The sequence below is a fragment of the Anabrus simplex genome, chromosome 2 (genome assembly GCF_040414725.1).
Source record: "Anabrus simplex isolate iqAnaSimp1 chromosome 2, ASM4041472v1, whole genome shotgun sequence".
NCBI classification, from domain to species: domain Eukaryota; kingdom Metazoa; phylum Arthropoda; class Insecta; order Orthoptera; family Tettigoniidae; genus Anabrus; species Anabrus simplex.
The window spans coordinates 128,021,925-128,037,240 of NC_090266.1; the positions used below are offsets into that span (position 1 = coordinate 128,021,925).

Below are 15,316 nucleotides of genomic sequence, written 5' to 3' on the forward strand. Positions count from 1 at the left end.
CCACAGCTAAACAAACATTGTGCCTGGTAAACACATTTCGCAATAACGAACACGTGCTGTGGAATCTGTTGGTTTTAAATTATGAACACCGAGCTCGATAGCTGCAGTCGCTTAAGTGCGGCCAGTATCCAGTATTCGGGAGATAGTAGGTTCGAACCCCACTGTCGGCAGCCCTGAAAATGGTTTTCCGTGGTTTCCCATTTTCACACCAGGCAAATGCTGGGGCTGTACCTTAGTTAAGGCCACGGCCGCTTCCTTCCCACTCCTAGCCCTTCCATGTCCTATCGTCGCCATAAGACCTATCTGTGTCGGTGCGACGTAAAGCGGCTAGCCAAATTATGAACACGTGTGCATGTATAAGGTTTGAGCCTCAATAAATGTGTTGTCTTACCTGCAGAAGTTGCTGAAACCCCATCTCGCTGTTCTAATTTCGGTAATGATTTTCGTGGCGATTGTTGAAGTTTTATGCCAGTTTCGTGTAATTTTCTTTCTGTCGACACCTGTACGTCTTCGTGTGTGCTTTTGCTTTGTTGCTTCTTGTGCGTGTCTTAGCAGACGAACGTGGAATACTGACTACAGCGTGGGAAGTGAAGGACAGGAAGCGAGCCAGAGAGCCAGGTGGGCCGCGTGTATGGGGGAAGGCAGCGGCGCACGAATGGTCATGTTTAATACGAGAAAACCCTGTATTATAGTAGATGTTCCGAGTACACCACATTCCTGGCCTTGCCGGCGACGTACTCCGTAGCAAAAGCGTGTCGCGGAGGCAGGTGACAAGTTCGAAGAATGGCGCACGAAATTATTGTGCTGCTGTACTAAAATGCCTCGAGCTTCAAATTTAAAACAGTTCGTCTTAAAGACTTAAATCATGGTTCCTGGATCCTCGTTTCTTTTCCGTCGCGTCGAAGCCAGTAAAATGAGCGACATTCGGTCAGTTTAGAAATTTTAACTTTCTTCTAATACACGCATCCTATTTTGACTAAAAACAAAATAGGCCTATAGGGATGGGGTTTTGTAGCGCTTTGAAATCAGAAATATAGCATTTTGGTTTGCACGTTTAGAATTCTGTAGCGTTTATACATTTGTATTTTAAAATTGTATACCGTTTCGAAGAAGAACATAGAATTTACGTTTAATTCTGGTAAATGAGTAATGTATCTTGTTAATATTAAATTAAAGATGAAATTAAAATCACATTTGTATGGAGCTTAAATTAAAACAAAAGTCCATTAACATACATACTGTACATCTTCATTATAGTTTATTTTGCCTATCAGCGTTCAGTCAGCTAGCCTCTGTGAATTATCTAAAAGCCGCCACAATTCTCTATTTGTAACTAGGTCTGTGGCCCCATTTACTTCCGTAGCTCTTATCTTTAAATCATTAGAAACTGGCTCTAACCATCGTCTCCTTGGTGTCCCTCTACTTCTCTTACCCTCCATGACCGAGTCCATTGCTCTCCCAGGTAACCCGCCCTCCTCCATTCCCCTCACATGACCCGCCACCGACGCCGGTTTATGTGTTCACCTTCATCTATCAATTTCATTGCTAACGTAGCATGTTTTCTGTCCCGAGTGCCCTCCTACCATTATTCCCAACTGTCTGTACCAGCGATCATTCTCGCTGCTTTCATGCCAGTCTCTTCTAACTTATTAATAAGATATCCTAAGTCCGCCAACGGCCGTAGCCGTGTTGAAACACCGGATCCCGTGAGATCTCCGAAGTTAAGCAACATTGGGCGTGGTCAAGAGTTGGATGGGTTGCCACGCGCTGTTGGTGGGGGGTAAGGGAATGGAGGAGCGGAAAGGAACTGGCCACCGTACCGCCCGTAAACTCCGGCTCAGGAATGCCTCTGCGGAGGTTCGGACCTGCCTTCGGGCAGAATAACCCTTACCTACCTATCCTAAGTCCACCCAGTGTTTACTCCCGTACAGCAAAGTTGGTCTGAAAACAGACCTGTGTAATGATAGATGATAGTTTCGTACGCGAACTGACTTCTTACAGAATACTGTTGATTGCAACTGCGAACTCCATTAGCTTTCCTGCACCTTGATTTAATATCTGCAATATTTTGTTACTTATAGATTGCTCAGGTTTCGAAAAGCTTGGAGAAATGTTAGGCTGTATTTCGGTGTGACAAGTCAAACCATGTCCTAGTCAGGGCTATTCCCGGCCGGGAACACTGCGTATGATTCATTCATTTGGCTCGGCAATTGGGTGCTGGTGTTTGTCTTAATACACTTCTCTTCATCTACCAACAACACAGCACAACACACCACCAACCACCACAGAAACACGCAGTGTTGAATACATCCCTCAATTTACTGTAGCTTTGGTGTAAGGAAGGGTATCCGACCGTAAAACTGGGCCAAATACCCATCACATGCCAATTACAATAAATTATGTGAAAGGCCAGGAAGAAGTAGAAGAAGAAGAAGAAGAAGAAGAAGAAGTGCTCATCGAGGTTCTTATGACGATATTTGATGGATCATTTTCTCCACTTTACTGGTAGAAGTTCGTATCAGCCAGTATGACCTTAACAACAAAGCAGACGACTTTTTGCAATTTACCGAGCGAGTTGCTCGTGCGGTTAGGGTCGCGCAACTGTGAGCGTGTATTCGGGCGATGGTCGGTTCGAATCCTACCGTCGGCAGCCCTGAATATGATTCTCCGTTGTTTCCCACTTACACACCAGGCAAATGCTGGGGCTGCACTTTAATTAAGACCACGGAAGCTACTTTCCCATTCTTGCGTCACCGGAAATCTTCGATGTGCTAGTGCGACCTTAACCACCTTAAAAAAAAAAAAAAGGAAAACAACAGTTTATGACGTTGTATTCGGTGGCAGCTTCCAGCCTACACAAGAAATTTCTGAAGTATGTGGAGACAATCAATACGCCAAACTCTTTTGTAAAAATGATGCGGCTTGGACAGAGTGCGTAGGGTGCGTGCTTCTCGCCATGTAGCTTTGAACTTGCATTCGGGAGATTATGGGATCCAACCGCATTGTCGGCAGCTCTGACGATTAATTTTAGTGGTTTTCCATTTTCACACCAGGCAAATGCTGAGATTGTACCTTAACCAAGGCCACGGTTGCTCCCTTTACCTTAAGATCTGTTTGTATCGGAGTGACGTAAAACCAACAGTTTCAAATTTTTTTTTGCTAGGGGCTTTACGTCGCACCGACACAGATAGGTCTTATGGCGACGATGGGATAGGAAAGGCCTAGGAGTTGGAAGGAAGCGGCCGTGGCCTTAATTAAGGCACAGCCCCAGCATTTGCCTGGTGTGAAAATGGGAAACCACGGAAAACCATTTTCAGGGCTGCCGATAGTGGGATTCGAACCTACTATCTCCCGGATGCAAGCTCACAGCCGCGCGCCTCTACGCGCACGGCCAACTCGCCCGGTAACAGTTTCAAATAACATATGCTCTGTATTCCTTAAGGTAGAGAGCAATGCAACACTGTACGATGAGTGTTGAATTTGTTCATCTCATGGATAACATACTGGAAGTGATTTTTCATCTGTTAACAGGCATCCAGACATCATGATCAATCGGAATTTGGAAACTGTCATTGGTTATCTTCCCTTCTTCCATTCATTCGGTATAAGTGGTCTCCTTCAGACACTTCACCGGGGCATCACAATGATAGTGATGTCAGCCTTCGCACCAGATTTGTTCCTACAAGTCATACAAGATTACAAGGTACGTATTATTCCATACATTATAACCGATGGTGGCTCGTGACTGGTTAAACCTTTGTGCTACAACAACCATGACCAAATATATATACCAGGTGGCTCACGGACGCCGTACTTTCTACTTATAAATGTCCCGCATGCATAAGTGATGTGTGGGGTGTCTACCAACTGATTTTAACAGGGGAACTACTGCCAGCTGGTAGGTTACGTCAGAATATGAAGAGATAAGAAACAGAGTCACACTCGCAGCATGTTACTCAGCGCTGCCGGTCGAATGCACCCCTTGCATTAGTAAACATCGTTTTCGACCCCATAGTTCTAGGCTGGTGTATGCTACAGCCGCACTATATTTGCTGTCTGCATATCGGCAGTAGCTAGTGTGATCAGCAGCGGTGAATACACAGACATTATTTTAATCTGGACAATCTGGTTGGAATGCAACAGAAGCTCCAAACAGACGTATGCCTTCTACATACGTACTTCACCGAACAGTATTAGTTTTTGTTTTATACATGCAACTCTTCCATCGAGTGGAATGTCTACACGTGTATAAATAAATAAGTTATTAGAATTCCTTTTCTACACCTTTGGCGTGTCTACAAACAGTAGCGGCGATTAGGGGGTGGGGCGAGGAGGGACAGTCGCTCCCCCCCGCCTCCACTTTGTGGAGTACACATTACATTTTCATTCCACTTTAGCCAGCTGGAACTAGGAATTATTTTTAAAAGCTGTTTGTAGAAACCTTGTTATCTTATCTGCTAATTCCTTCGTTTATTTTCTTTAATTATTAACATAATTATTGACGGAAATACGCACAAAATGCTGTTCGTCGCCGCTAACCAATTTGTATAGCACTATCTATGTAATTGTACAGGGCGATTTGGCCGTGGGGTTGCGGGCACGCAGTTGTGAGCTTGCACTCGGGAGTGGTTTCGAATCCCATTGTCGACACCACTGAAGATGGTTTTCCGTGGTATACCATTTTCATACCAGGCAAACGCTGAGGCTGTACCTTAATTATGGCCACGGTTGCTTCCTTCCCATAAGTTCTATCTGTGTCGGTGCGACAGAAAGTCAATTGTAAAAACAGATATATTTAATTGTAATTGTAATTTCAACGCGAGAGAATACCAACTTTACATTGACCGGACTAAATTATTTCGTTTGTGTTACGCTTTTTTATAAGTAAATGTAATTAATCAGCCCCGTGGATTAGGCCTATTCGTAGGCCTAATAATAGTTTTTTTTAAGATTTTGATTCAATGCTGTATAATAAAATTTTCACCAGGTCTCACAAACATACTACGGGGCATTTACTTAATAAATAACATCAAAGAAATAACTTACGAACGTTGGTATTAGCTCCTGTTGAAATACGATTACAACTGAATATACAGGGTGTTAGGTGTATACGTGCAGATATTTATTGTAGCAATAGAGAACGATGTGACGAAACACTATATATCAAACTTTTAGTAATCCTCGGAAGTTATTTTCGAGAGCAAAGGGGTACGATGTTTTTAGAATAGGTAGTATGCCTTGTTCTTGCGAATGAATAGCTTTCCTTTGATAACAGGCAAGTCACGCGCCATCCCTGCCAAACTGGTTTCTGTTCTGTTTATGTTTAAGAGCAAATGCACTACTGTGACAGGTGAGCGCTCCCTATTTAATGCCACGAGATGTTACGTAATATACTTGCCAAACTGGTTTTATGTTTACGAGCAACTGACCTACTGTAACAGCTGAAGGCTACCAGTCTACAACATGTTACGATACATTATCGCCAGACTGGTTTGTTGTTGTTAGTATTTAGTTTCCGTCTTAGGGGTTTCAGACAACACTAGTTATCGGTTTCGGACCCTGGAGATGTATTGAATTCTCAGCGTTAATACTGGTTCATTTGCTGTTACGTCCTTTAGGGGATAGGGATATCTGTGGTCGTCAGCCCTGTGGTCTAGTGAGTATGGAAATGACCTGAAAACCTGTGTCGGTGCGCGACCTGTACGAGCGTGTGATATAATTATTGGTTGGGATACGCACGCCGGGACGTGAAATGCGGTACGATCCCCGTTGTGCATTGCGTAAAAGTAGAAGAAGGAAGACAGTTCCTTGCACCAACGAACAAATGCATGGCATAGGATATCCATATGAGTAGAATCAGAATTGAATTATCGAAGCACATCGAACGTTTTGTTTCAAACGAAAAATGGACATATTATACAACTAAGTAAATTAAACGTACCTACATTTCGTGCTTCCTGCCTGGTTGAGTGGCTAAAACGGTTGAGGTGCCAGCCTTTTGACTCCAACTTCGCATGTTCGAACCTGGCCCCGTGCAGTGGTATTTGAAGGTGCTCAAATACGTCAGCCTCGTGTCGGTATATTTACTGGTACACCGAGCTCGATAGCTGCAGTCGCTTAAGTGCTACCAGTATCCAGTATTCGGGAGATAGTGGGTTCGTGCCCCACTGTCGGTAGCCCTGAAGTCCGTGGTTTCCTATTTTCACACGAGGCAAATGCTGGGGCTGTACCTTAATTAAGGCCATGGTTGCTTCCTTCCCACTCCTAACCCTTACCTGCCCCGTCATCGCTATAATACCTATCTGTGTCGGTGCGACGTAAAGCAACTTGTCATTCGAGCCAAGACACCACTGTGGTTCAGAATATCCTCTGGTGCTTAAACATACGTTCACGGAGGTCATCCGAAGTGGTTACCTCAGTTCGGTATACTTTGTTTCTCATGTCCCCCCAGGCATAACAATCCACTGGAATAAGGGCTGGCCAATTGATAATTCCACATCGTCCTGTCTACCGTTGAGGAAATGTCTGCACCATCGTGTAAAATCCACGTGGTTCGGCGTAGTCGAAGCGACACGTCCTCTGAAAGCTCCAGTAACGTACTGTATCTACTGTACAGGAGCAAGATAACATTAATAAAAAGATGTAACCGACCTCCAACTACACCCATCCTGATATTAATTAGAACCGGTGCTGGAAACTGCCATGTCCTATTGAATGGGGATATTCCACAGCTCATGAGTGGGATATAGTGGGTTCCAACCCCTCTGTCGGCAGCCCTAAAGGTGGTTTACCGTGGTTTTCCATGTTCACACCAGGCAAATGCTGGGGCTGTAACGTCATGAATGCCACGATCGCTTCCTTTCCGATACTAGCCCTTTCCCGTCCCATCGTCACCATAAGGAAAGCTACACCGATCAAATTTATGCAAGTAAGGTGATTGGTACCGGTCTGAGTGTCTGAGACCGTTGAGGTCCTTATCTTCCGACCTCCAACTTGGCAGGTTCAATCTTGGCTCAGTCTGATGATATTTGATGGGGCACACATACGTCAGTCTCGTGTCGTAGAAATACTGGCACGTAAATGAACTGCGATATGAAATTTCGTCACCTCAGCGTCTCAGAAAACGGTATAAATAGTATGTGGGACGTAAAGCAAAATAACGCTAATAAAAAGACGATTGGTCAAAGAGGCAGACTTCCCACTGCATCCATCCAGATATTAATTGAGAGCCGGTGCTAGAGGTTGCCTTGGTATACTAAATGTTAAACACTCCTTCTATAAAAATTGCCTCATGTGTCACTAATACACTTGACAGAAATTCTGGATTGAGTGCTTGATCAATTAACCAGCGGCAGAAATCCACTCTTAAATCATCACCGAGCTTGATAATAGCAGTCGCCAAAGTTCGAACAGTATCCAATATTCGGGATGTACTGGCTTCGAATCCCTCTGTCGGCAGCTTTAAAGATGATTTTCCGTGGTTTTTCATGTTCACACCAGGCAAATGGGAAACCACGGAAAACCATCTTCTGGGCTGCCGACAGTGGGATTCGAACCCATTATCTCCGGGATGCAAGCTCTCAGCCATGCGTCTCTAACCGCACGGCCAACTCGCCCGGTAATAATAATAATAATAATAATAATAATAATAATAATAATAATAATAATAATAACATTTTTTGCTGCCGGGCAGAGTGGCTCAGACGGTTGAGGCGCTGGCCTTCTGACCCCAACTTGGCAGGCTCGATCTTGGCTCAGTCCGGTGGTATTCGAAGATGCTCAAATAAGTCAGCCTCGTGTCGGTAGATTTACTGGCGCGTAAAAAGAACTCCTGCGGGACTAAATTACAGCACTTCAGCGCCTCCAGAAACAGTAAGAGTAGTTAGTGGGACGTAAAGCAAATAACATTACCGGTATTATTATTAACAAGTCATTAGGAGCTGAAAGGCAGGGAAGAAAATAGTAAAATATGCGTGGTGTAGGAGGAAACAAGATGAAATGTACTTCACCCGTGCCTACATCGCTCGCAGTAGTTTACTACAGGATAGTATGCATAAGACCAGAACCAGGTCTCTTTGCGATGAGTCAGGTGTATCTTCGTACTGTGGTTAGCACGAGAGGACAAAGTGTGACAAACAGGTTTTGTGTATAAACATCAAACATGCACATCAACAGACACCCCAAACCAGTACAGTGTAGAATGAGGAACTGCCATGCTGTGTTCAAGGTCAATATCTAGCGTTTTAACAAGCACGTCTTCCGTGTGTTGTGTTCAGCTTGCGCCACGTACAAGGCAATCGCGAACTGAAACTCTAGATTTATAATTTTTGTTACTGGTACTTCAATTTTTCTGCTCGGATTTATGAGAATATCGAACTATCGAGACTCAAAATACTACATCGATTGAGAACTGAACTCCCAACTCAATACGCTGCAGAAATGGTGTAACATCTGACATACCAATGTGAAACACGTAGCAGTTGTTCAAGTGACCTCCCTGGACTACTCTGCAGGCTTCACTTCTCCGTAACCGGCGAGTTGGCCATGCGGTTAGGAGCGCACAGCTGTGAGCTCGCATCTGGGAGATTGGGGCTTCGAACCCCAATGTCGGCAGCCCTGAAGATGGTTTTCCGTGGTTTCCCAAGTTCACACCAGGCATTGCGGGGGTTGAACCTTAATTAAGGCCACGACCACTTTCTTACCATTCCTAGGCCTTTCTTGTCCGATTGTCGCCATAATACCTCTCTGTGTTGGTGCGACGTAAAGCAACTAACAAAAGAAAATCACTTCTCCGAATCCAGTCTTCCGTAATATCCATTGGAGATCTGGCGGGCCAATTGATGGGTCCATGTCGTCCTATTCGCCATAGACCAAAGGACTGATCCAAATGATCACGCAGTAAGCGGCTTATATCAGGTGGTGGACCATCGTGTAAAAACGACATGTTTCGGCGTAGTCGAAACGGAGCGTCCTCTGAAAGCTCTAATAACGTACCTATGAGGAACTCCAGGTAAGATACCCCTATGAACTGTGCAGGTAAGATGATGATAATAATGCCATTGGCTTTACGTCCCACTAACTACTTTTCACGGTTTTCGGAGACGCGGATTTGCAGGAATTTAGTACCATACGAGTTCTTCACGTACCAGTAAATCTACTGACACAAGGCTGACGTATTTGAGCACCTTGTCAAGACTGGACTCAGAAGGCCAGTGCCTCAACCGTCTGAGCCACTCAGCCCGGCAAGGTGATTGGTGCAGCACTGCGTAAAGTGCTGGCCTTCTGAACCCAACTTGGGAGGCTTGGTCTTGGCTCAGTCCGGTGGTATTTGAAGGTGCTCAAATACGTCAGTCTCGTGTCTGTAGATTTATTTGCATTAAAAAATCATCATCATCATCATCATCATCTGTTTACCCTCCAGGTTCGGCTTTTCCCTCGGACTCAGCGAGGGATCCCACCTCTACCGCCTCAAGGGCAGTGTCCTGGAGCTTCAGACTCTTGGTCGGGGGATACAACCGGGGAGTATGACCAGTACCTCGCCCAGGCGGCCTTACCTGCTATGCTGAACAGGGGCCTTGTAGGGGGAAGGGAAGATTGGAAGGGATAGGCAAGGATGAGGGAAGGAAGCGGCCGTGGCCTTAAGTTAGGTACCATCCCGGCATTCTCCTGGAGGTGAAGTGGGAAACCACGGAAAACCACTTCGAGGATGGCTGAGGTGGGAATTGAACCCACCTCTACTCAGTTGACCTCCCGAGGCTGAGTGGACTCCGTTCCAGCCCTCGTACCACTTTTCAAATTTCGTGGCAGAGCCGGGAATCGAACCCGGACCTCCGGGGGTGGCAGCTAATCACGCTAACCACTACACCACAGAGGCGGCTGCATTAAAAAATACCGCGATAAAAAAATTCTGGCATTTCAGCGTCTCCGAAAACCGTGAAAATTAGTTAGTGGAACGTAAAGATATTATTATTATTATTATTATTAGTAATAGTAGTAGTAGTAGTAGTAGTAGTAGTAGTAGTAATAATATTATTTTTACGGACGTTCTAATTAAACGGGTCCATTACAGTCATCATTTTACCTATCGGTACTTACTGTTCAGTAATAAGCCTTCCGTCCGCCTCTGTGGTGCAGTGGTTAGTGTGCTTAGCTGCCACCCCCGAAGCTCGGGTTCGATTTCCAGCTCTGACAAGAAATTTGAAAAGTGGTACGAGGACTGGAACGGGGTCCACTTAGCCTCGGGAGGTCAAATGAGTAGAGGTGGTCCGATTCCCACCTCAGTCATCCTGAAAGTTGTTTCCCGTAGTTCCCCCCTTCTCCAGGCAAATGCCGGGATGGTACCTAACTTAAGGCCACGGCCGCTTCCTTCCCTCTTCCTTGTCTATCCTTTCCAATCTTCCCATACCCCCGCAAGGCCCCTGTTCAGCATAGCAGGTGAGGCCGCCTGGGTGAGGTACTGGTCATTCTCCCCAGTTGTATCCCCGATCCAATGTCTCACGCTCCAGGACACTACCCTTGAGGCGGTGGAGGTGGGATCCCTTGCTGAGTCCCATGAAAAACCAACCCTGGAGGGTAAACAGATTAGGAAAAAGAAGAATAAGCCTTCTATTAGAAATGCCCGGCGGCAATTCCACAGTAGGTCTTTTTCCTTCGAGCAATGTTCACGATGGATGAAACTACGGTTTTTGAAATTTGTCTCATTAATAACAATTTCACTGAATACTTATAGCCTTTTCTTTCAGTGTCCACCGTCCTTTCTATGACCTAAAAAGTTTATGAATAAGCATAGACAACCCGCGTTGTCTATCGTCAGAAATTCATCGTAGACTGTCGCAATAACAGCACAGAAATGTTGCGCCCATATTTCATTTACTTATTAACCATTGCCTTTCATTTTGTCAGCTTGGATCACTGAGTAATGCCATTGACGTCTTAAAAATCGCACACAAATACACAACACTTGATTCGCACGTATGTGCTTGTACGGATCTTCGACGTCACTGTAAGGATTCTGTGTACTTTTCACACAGAGTACCCTACACCGGTTTTCGAGTACAGCAAGTGACCTGGCACGTGAGTCATCCTCTTCTACTTGCCAAGCCTTTAGGGGAAGTGCACAACAGCATGTGTTGGCCTGCGATAAGAAACAGGTTCAGCAAGCCCTATACTCGGCTACTGTACTTCCGCTACGCGTGGACAGAATGACATCACCGGCGTATCCTGCTACGGCCGTTCAAAACACATTAGGTCCTGAAATATTTAGCTCAGTTATGGGCAAACTAATAGGACAAGGTAAAAAGTACATAGCATATATTATGAGATGTATTTTTCTTAGCCGACTAGCTTAATATCTGCACGTATACACCTAACACCCTGTATATATATATATATATATATATATATATATATATATATATATATATATATATATATATATATATTACAATTGGCTTTACGTCGCACCGACATAGATAGGTGTTGTATGTCCGGCGCTCCCTTCTCGCTCCGTCAGCCAGCAGCACGCGCGCCTGTGTATCATTCTGCTAGCTTCGACGCGCAGCCCTCAGTGCGCGTGCCTGACCATCGAGTGTACTATAAATAGGAGCTCCCTGCCTGCTCACTTGCCCACTTGCCCCGGTGTCCAGCTCCAGAATACACCCTACGTCGAGCACGGAGGCTACTCCTCTTGAAAATGTGCTTCGACCAGGTGGACTGAATTTCTGGCAGTACGAGGTTTCACCTCTGGTCACCGCTCCCTCACCTGTTTCCGCTGCCTATGTTCCGTAATTCTTTTACAAGCCATTTTCATTCCCTAACTTATGCAAGCTCCCTTAGTTTCGCTAGGTGGAATTTCTTCAATCAATTGAACTTGCTTTTTAGGAATTCAGGCACTTCAACAAACAAGGACTCTCATAGACATTTATGTTAGTGTGCCAGATAGTTCTCGACTATCAAAGTGTCAATTCACAAAGACTATCTTTTCAAGATAGAAGTGTATATAAAGACTGCAAACCTGTACATATTGTATAAAGACAGACTTTTCTCAAGATTCAATATTCTTTTTTGCTTCAAAATAAATTTCAGTTATTTGTGTAAATATTATAAAGTGAAGCAATAAAAGTTGTGTTTTGTAAACTTCAACCTTGGTTACAACACAACTCTATGGCGACGAGGTAAAAAGCGACACTACACTTCATCGGCCCCAGTCGCCAACTCTATGGCGACGAGGTAAAAAAGCGACACTACAATTCATCGGCCCCAGTCGCCAACTCTATGGCGACGAGGTACACACGCAACCAACACTACAATTCAACGGGCCCAGTTGTCAACTCTACGGCGACGTGCTAAGCAACAACGACACTCCAACCAGTTCTGACACACAGCTTACCTTCCTCTTTCTTGCACGCATCACGCAATGGCTACTGCGGAACAACTCGCTACGGTCTTCCAAGCCTTACAGCAGCAACAACAACAATTTATGCAACAACAACAGGCAGCATTCATTCAGGCTATTCAAGCTATTTCTGTCTCTACACAGCCATCAGCTATTCCTCCGTTCTCTGCTTTTGATCCGGCTAAGGAAGAATGGTCAGTTTATTTAGCCCGCTTGCAACAGCATTTCATCTGCCATTCTGTCACAGATGATCAACGCCGCCGCGCACTATTTCTTAGTTCGGTTGGCAATGCTACGTGTGAATTACTACGTAAATTAAGTCCAGAAGAACACTTATCTGAGGTACCCTTCACGCAGCTCTTGGCCCGTCTCACGGAACACTATGCCCAAGCTCCTCACATAGTGGCTGCTCGCTATAAATTTTTTCAGAGCAGAAAGCAACCCCATCAGACACATACTGAATGGATAACTGAATTGCGTGGTCTAGCTAAACCCTGCCAGTTCCTCTGCTCCAAGGACGGTTGTGGTTCATCCTACACTGATTCTCTCATTCGGGACATGATAATTTTACATACTCCTGAAGACAAAATACGTTTTGACGCTGTCAAGCAGCGTAACCCTTCTTTAGAAGACGTCCAGCGTATTGCTACGGTTTATGAGCTTACTACCAAGACTGCCGCAGCCATAGCTTCTCCACACGAAGTTGCACAAGTCTCGCCTCAGGCCCGCAAGTCCTCTGCTACAGTGAACCGTACGGATAAGGCGCTCTCCACCAAGCATTCTCGCCAGGTTCCCTCTCGTAATGCTACACGGAAGCCCAATTCTAAAAACACCTCGAAACTCCTGCCTTCCTGCCGAGGTTGTTTCAAGCATCATGAACGTCGTGACTGTCGTTTTTTCAAAGCTACTTGTGAACGATGTAATAAACTTGGACACATTCAGACTGTCTGTCAAAGTTCGCTCCGCCCTGCTAAGACTACTGCAGCGCGCCGGAAGCATATACAGCCCCGCCAAGACATGGAAGTTGATCAGATCAATCTTATTCTTCCCACAAAGGATTCTCACAAAATCATCATTCCTCTCTCATTCTCTGATCGATCTGTCGATTTTCAATTAGACACTGGATCACCTGTCTCTATTATTAACCTGACTACCTACCACGACTTAGGTTCACCTTCATGCTCTCCAGCTGACATCCAGCTCGTGACATTTAACAAGAAGAAAATTGACATCAAAGGTCAAATTAAGCTTCAGGCTAGTTATAAAGGAATTCAGAAGGCCATTCCTCTTCTCGTAGTTAACAACTACACTGCATCAAACATTATGGGCATGGATCTATTTAACTTATTTGGTTTCCAGATACATGACAACATTAACGTCGTATCTACATTGCATCCTACTTCTGACGTTACCGCTCTCCTAGCGCAGTTTCCTGAAGTCTTCGACTCTCAACTCGGAACAGCAAAAGACTATACAGCTCACATACAGCTGAAATCCGGAGCTAAGCCTCGCTTCCTCAAAGCACGTCCAATACCCCTAGCACTTCAAGACCAGGTCACGAAAGAATTAGAAAGATGGATACAAACTGGAATTGTTGTACCAGTTACTTCTAGTCAATGGGCTACTCCACTCGTGGTAATCAAGAAACCTGATGGTAATGTTCGACTTTGTGGCGATTTTCGATCTACAGTCAACGCACAACTCGACACAGATATCTTTCCTATTCCACGTCCAGAAGACTTATTCCGTCGTCTCTCTGGTGGACAATTCTTCTCTCGAGTTGATCTTAAAGAAGCATATCTCCAGCTACTTTTAGACGAAGAATCTACGAAATTTCTCACACTTAACACTCCTCTCGGACTGCTCCAGCTCCAGCGGCTCCCATTCGGTGTTTCATCCTCAGCGGCTATTTTTCAGCGCTATTTGGCTCAACTCACCGCCTCAATTCCCGGTTGTGCTAACTACCTGGATGATATTATTGTCACTGGAAAAGATCATCAGGAACATCTCACCAATCTCCGCCTTCTTCTCCAGACATTGAAAGACAATGGCCTACGAGCGAATCTCGCTAAATGTACCTTCTTTCAGCCTCAAGTTCACTACCTTGGCCATATACTTGATAAGAATGGAATTCGTCCTAGTATGCAGAATGTCTCCGCGATAGTAAACATGCCAGCACCTCAGAACCTCAAGCAGCTTCAGTCCTTCATAGGCAAAGCGAACTATTATAATAAGTTCATTCCACGCTTCGCTACAGTGGCAGCTCCATTAAACGCTCTACGTAAAAAAGGTGTTAAGTTTCAGTGGACTCCGCAATGCCAACAGGCATGGAAAACAATCAACAACGCCTTAATTCAAGCTATACAACTCACTCATTTTCAGCCCGACAAGATCATCACGCTAGCTACTGACGCTTCAGACTACGGTGTCGGTGCCGTTCTCTCCCAGAAGGATCGTCATGGACAAGAACGCCCCATCGCCTTCGCTTCGAAAACACTTAATGACCATCAACGTCGATACTCACAGATAGAGAAAGAAGCTTTAGCCATCATCTTTGGTATTCGCCGTTTCAATGAATATCTTTATGGCAACCATTTCCTGATCATTACCGATCATAAGCCTCTCGTACACTTATTCCATCCTGGTAATAAGATCCCAGAGAATTCCCTCAGAAAGCTTCAAAGATGGTCCATGTTCCTTTCTGATTATTCCTATCAGATTGTATATCGCGCCACATCCCAGCATTGTAATGCTGATGCCCTCTCCCGCTTACCCGTTGGTCCTGATACTGCCTTCGATTCTCAAGAATCTGAATGTCTTCAGTTGGACATAGAACTTGAAGATACTGTATCCAGTTTTCCTATTGATGCTACCTGCATAGCTAAAGCTACGGATAAGGACAGTACACTTGCTACTGTACGT

At 45.0% G+C, this 15,316-nt stretch overlaps 1 protein-coding gene across 1 annotated transcript in view; it reads left to right on the forward strand.

The window, feature by feature from the left end:
- LOC136863925 (luciferin 4-monooxygenase) overlaps positions 1-15,316 on the forward strand; it is a 255,863-nt gene that overhangs the window by 181,090 nt on the left and 59,457 nt on the right. The window contains exon 4 of the mRNA XM_067140354.2: positions 3,532-3,703. Within this exon, the coding sequence (XP_066996455.1) occupies positions 3,532-3,703 (172 nt within the window). The remainder of the gene's footprint in view (positions 1-3,531; positions 3,704-15,316) is intronic.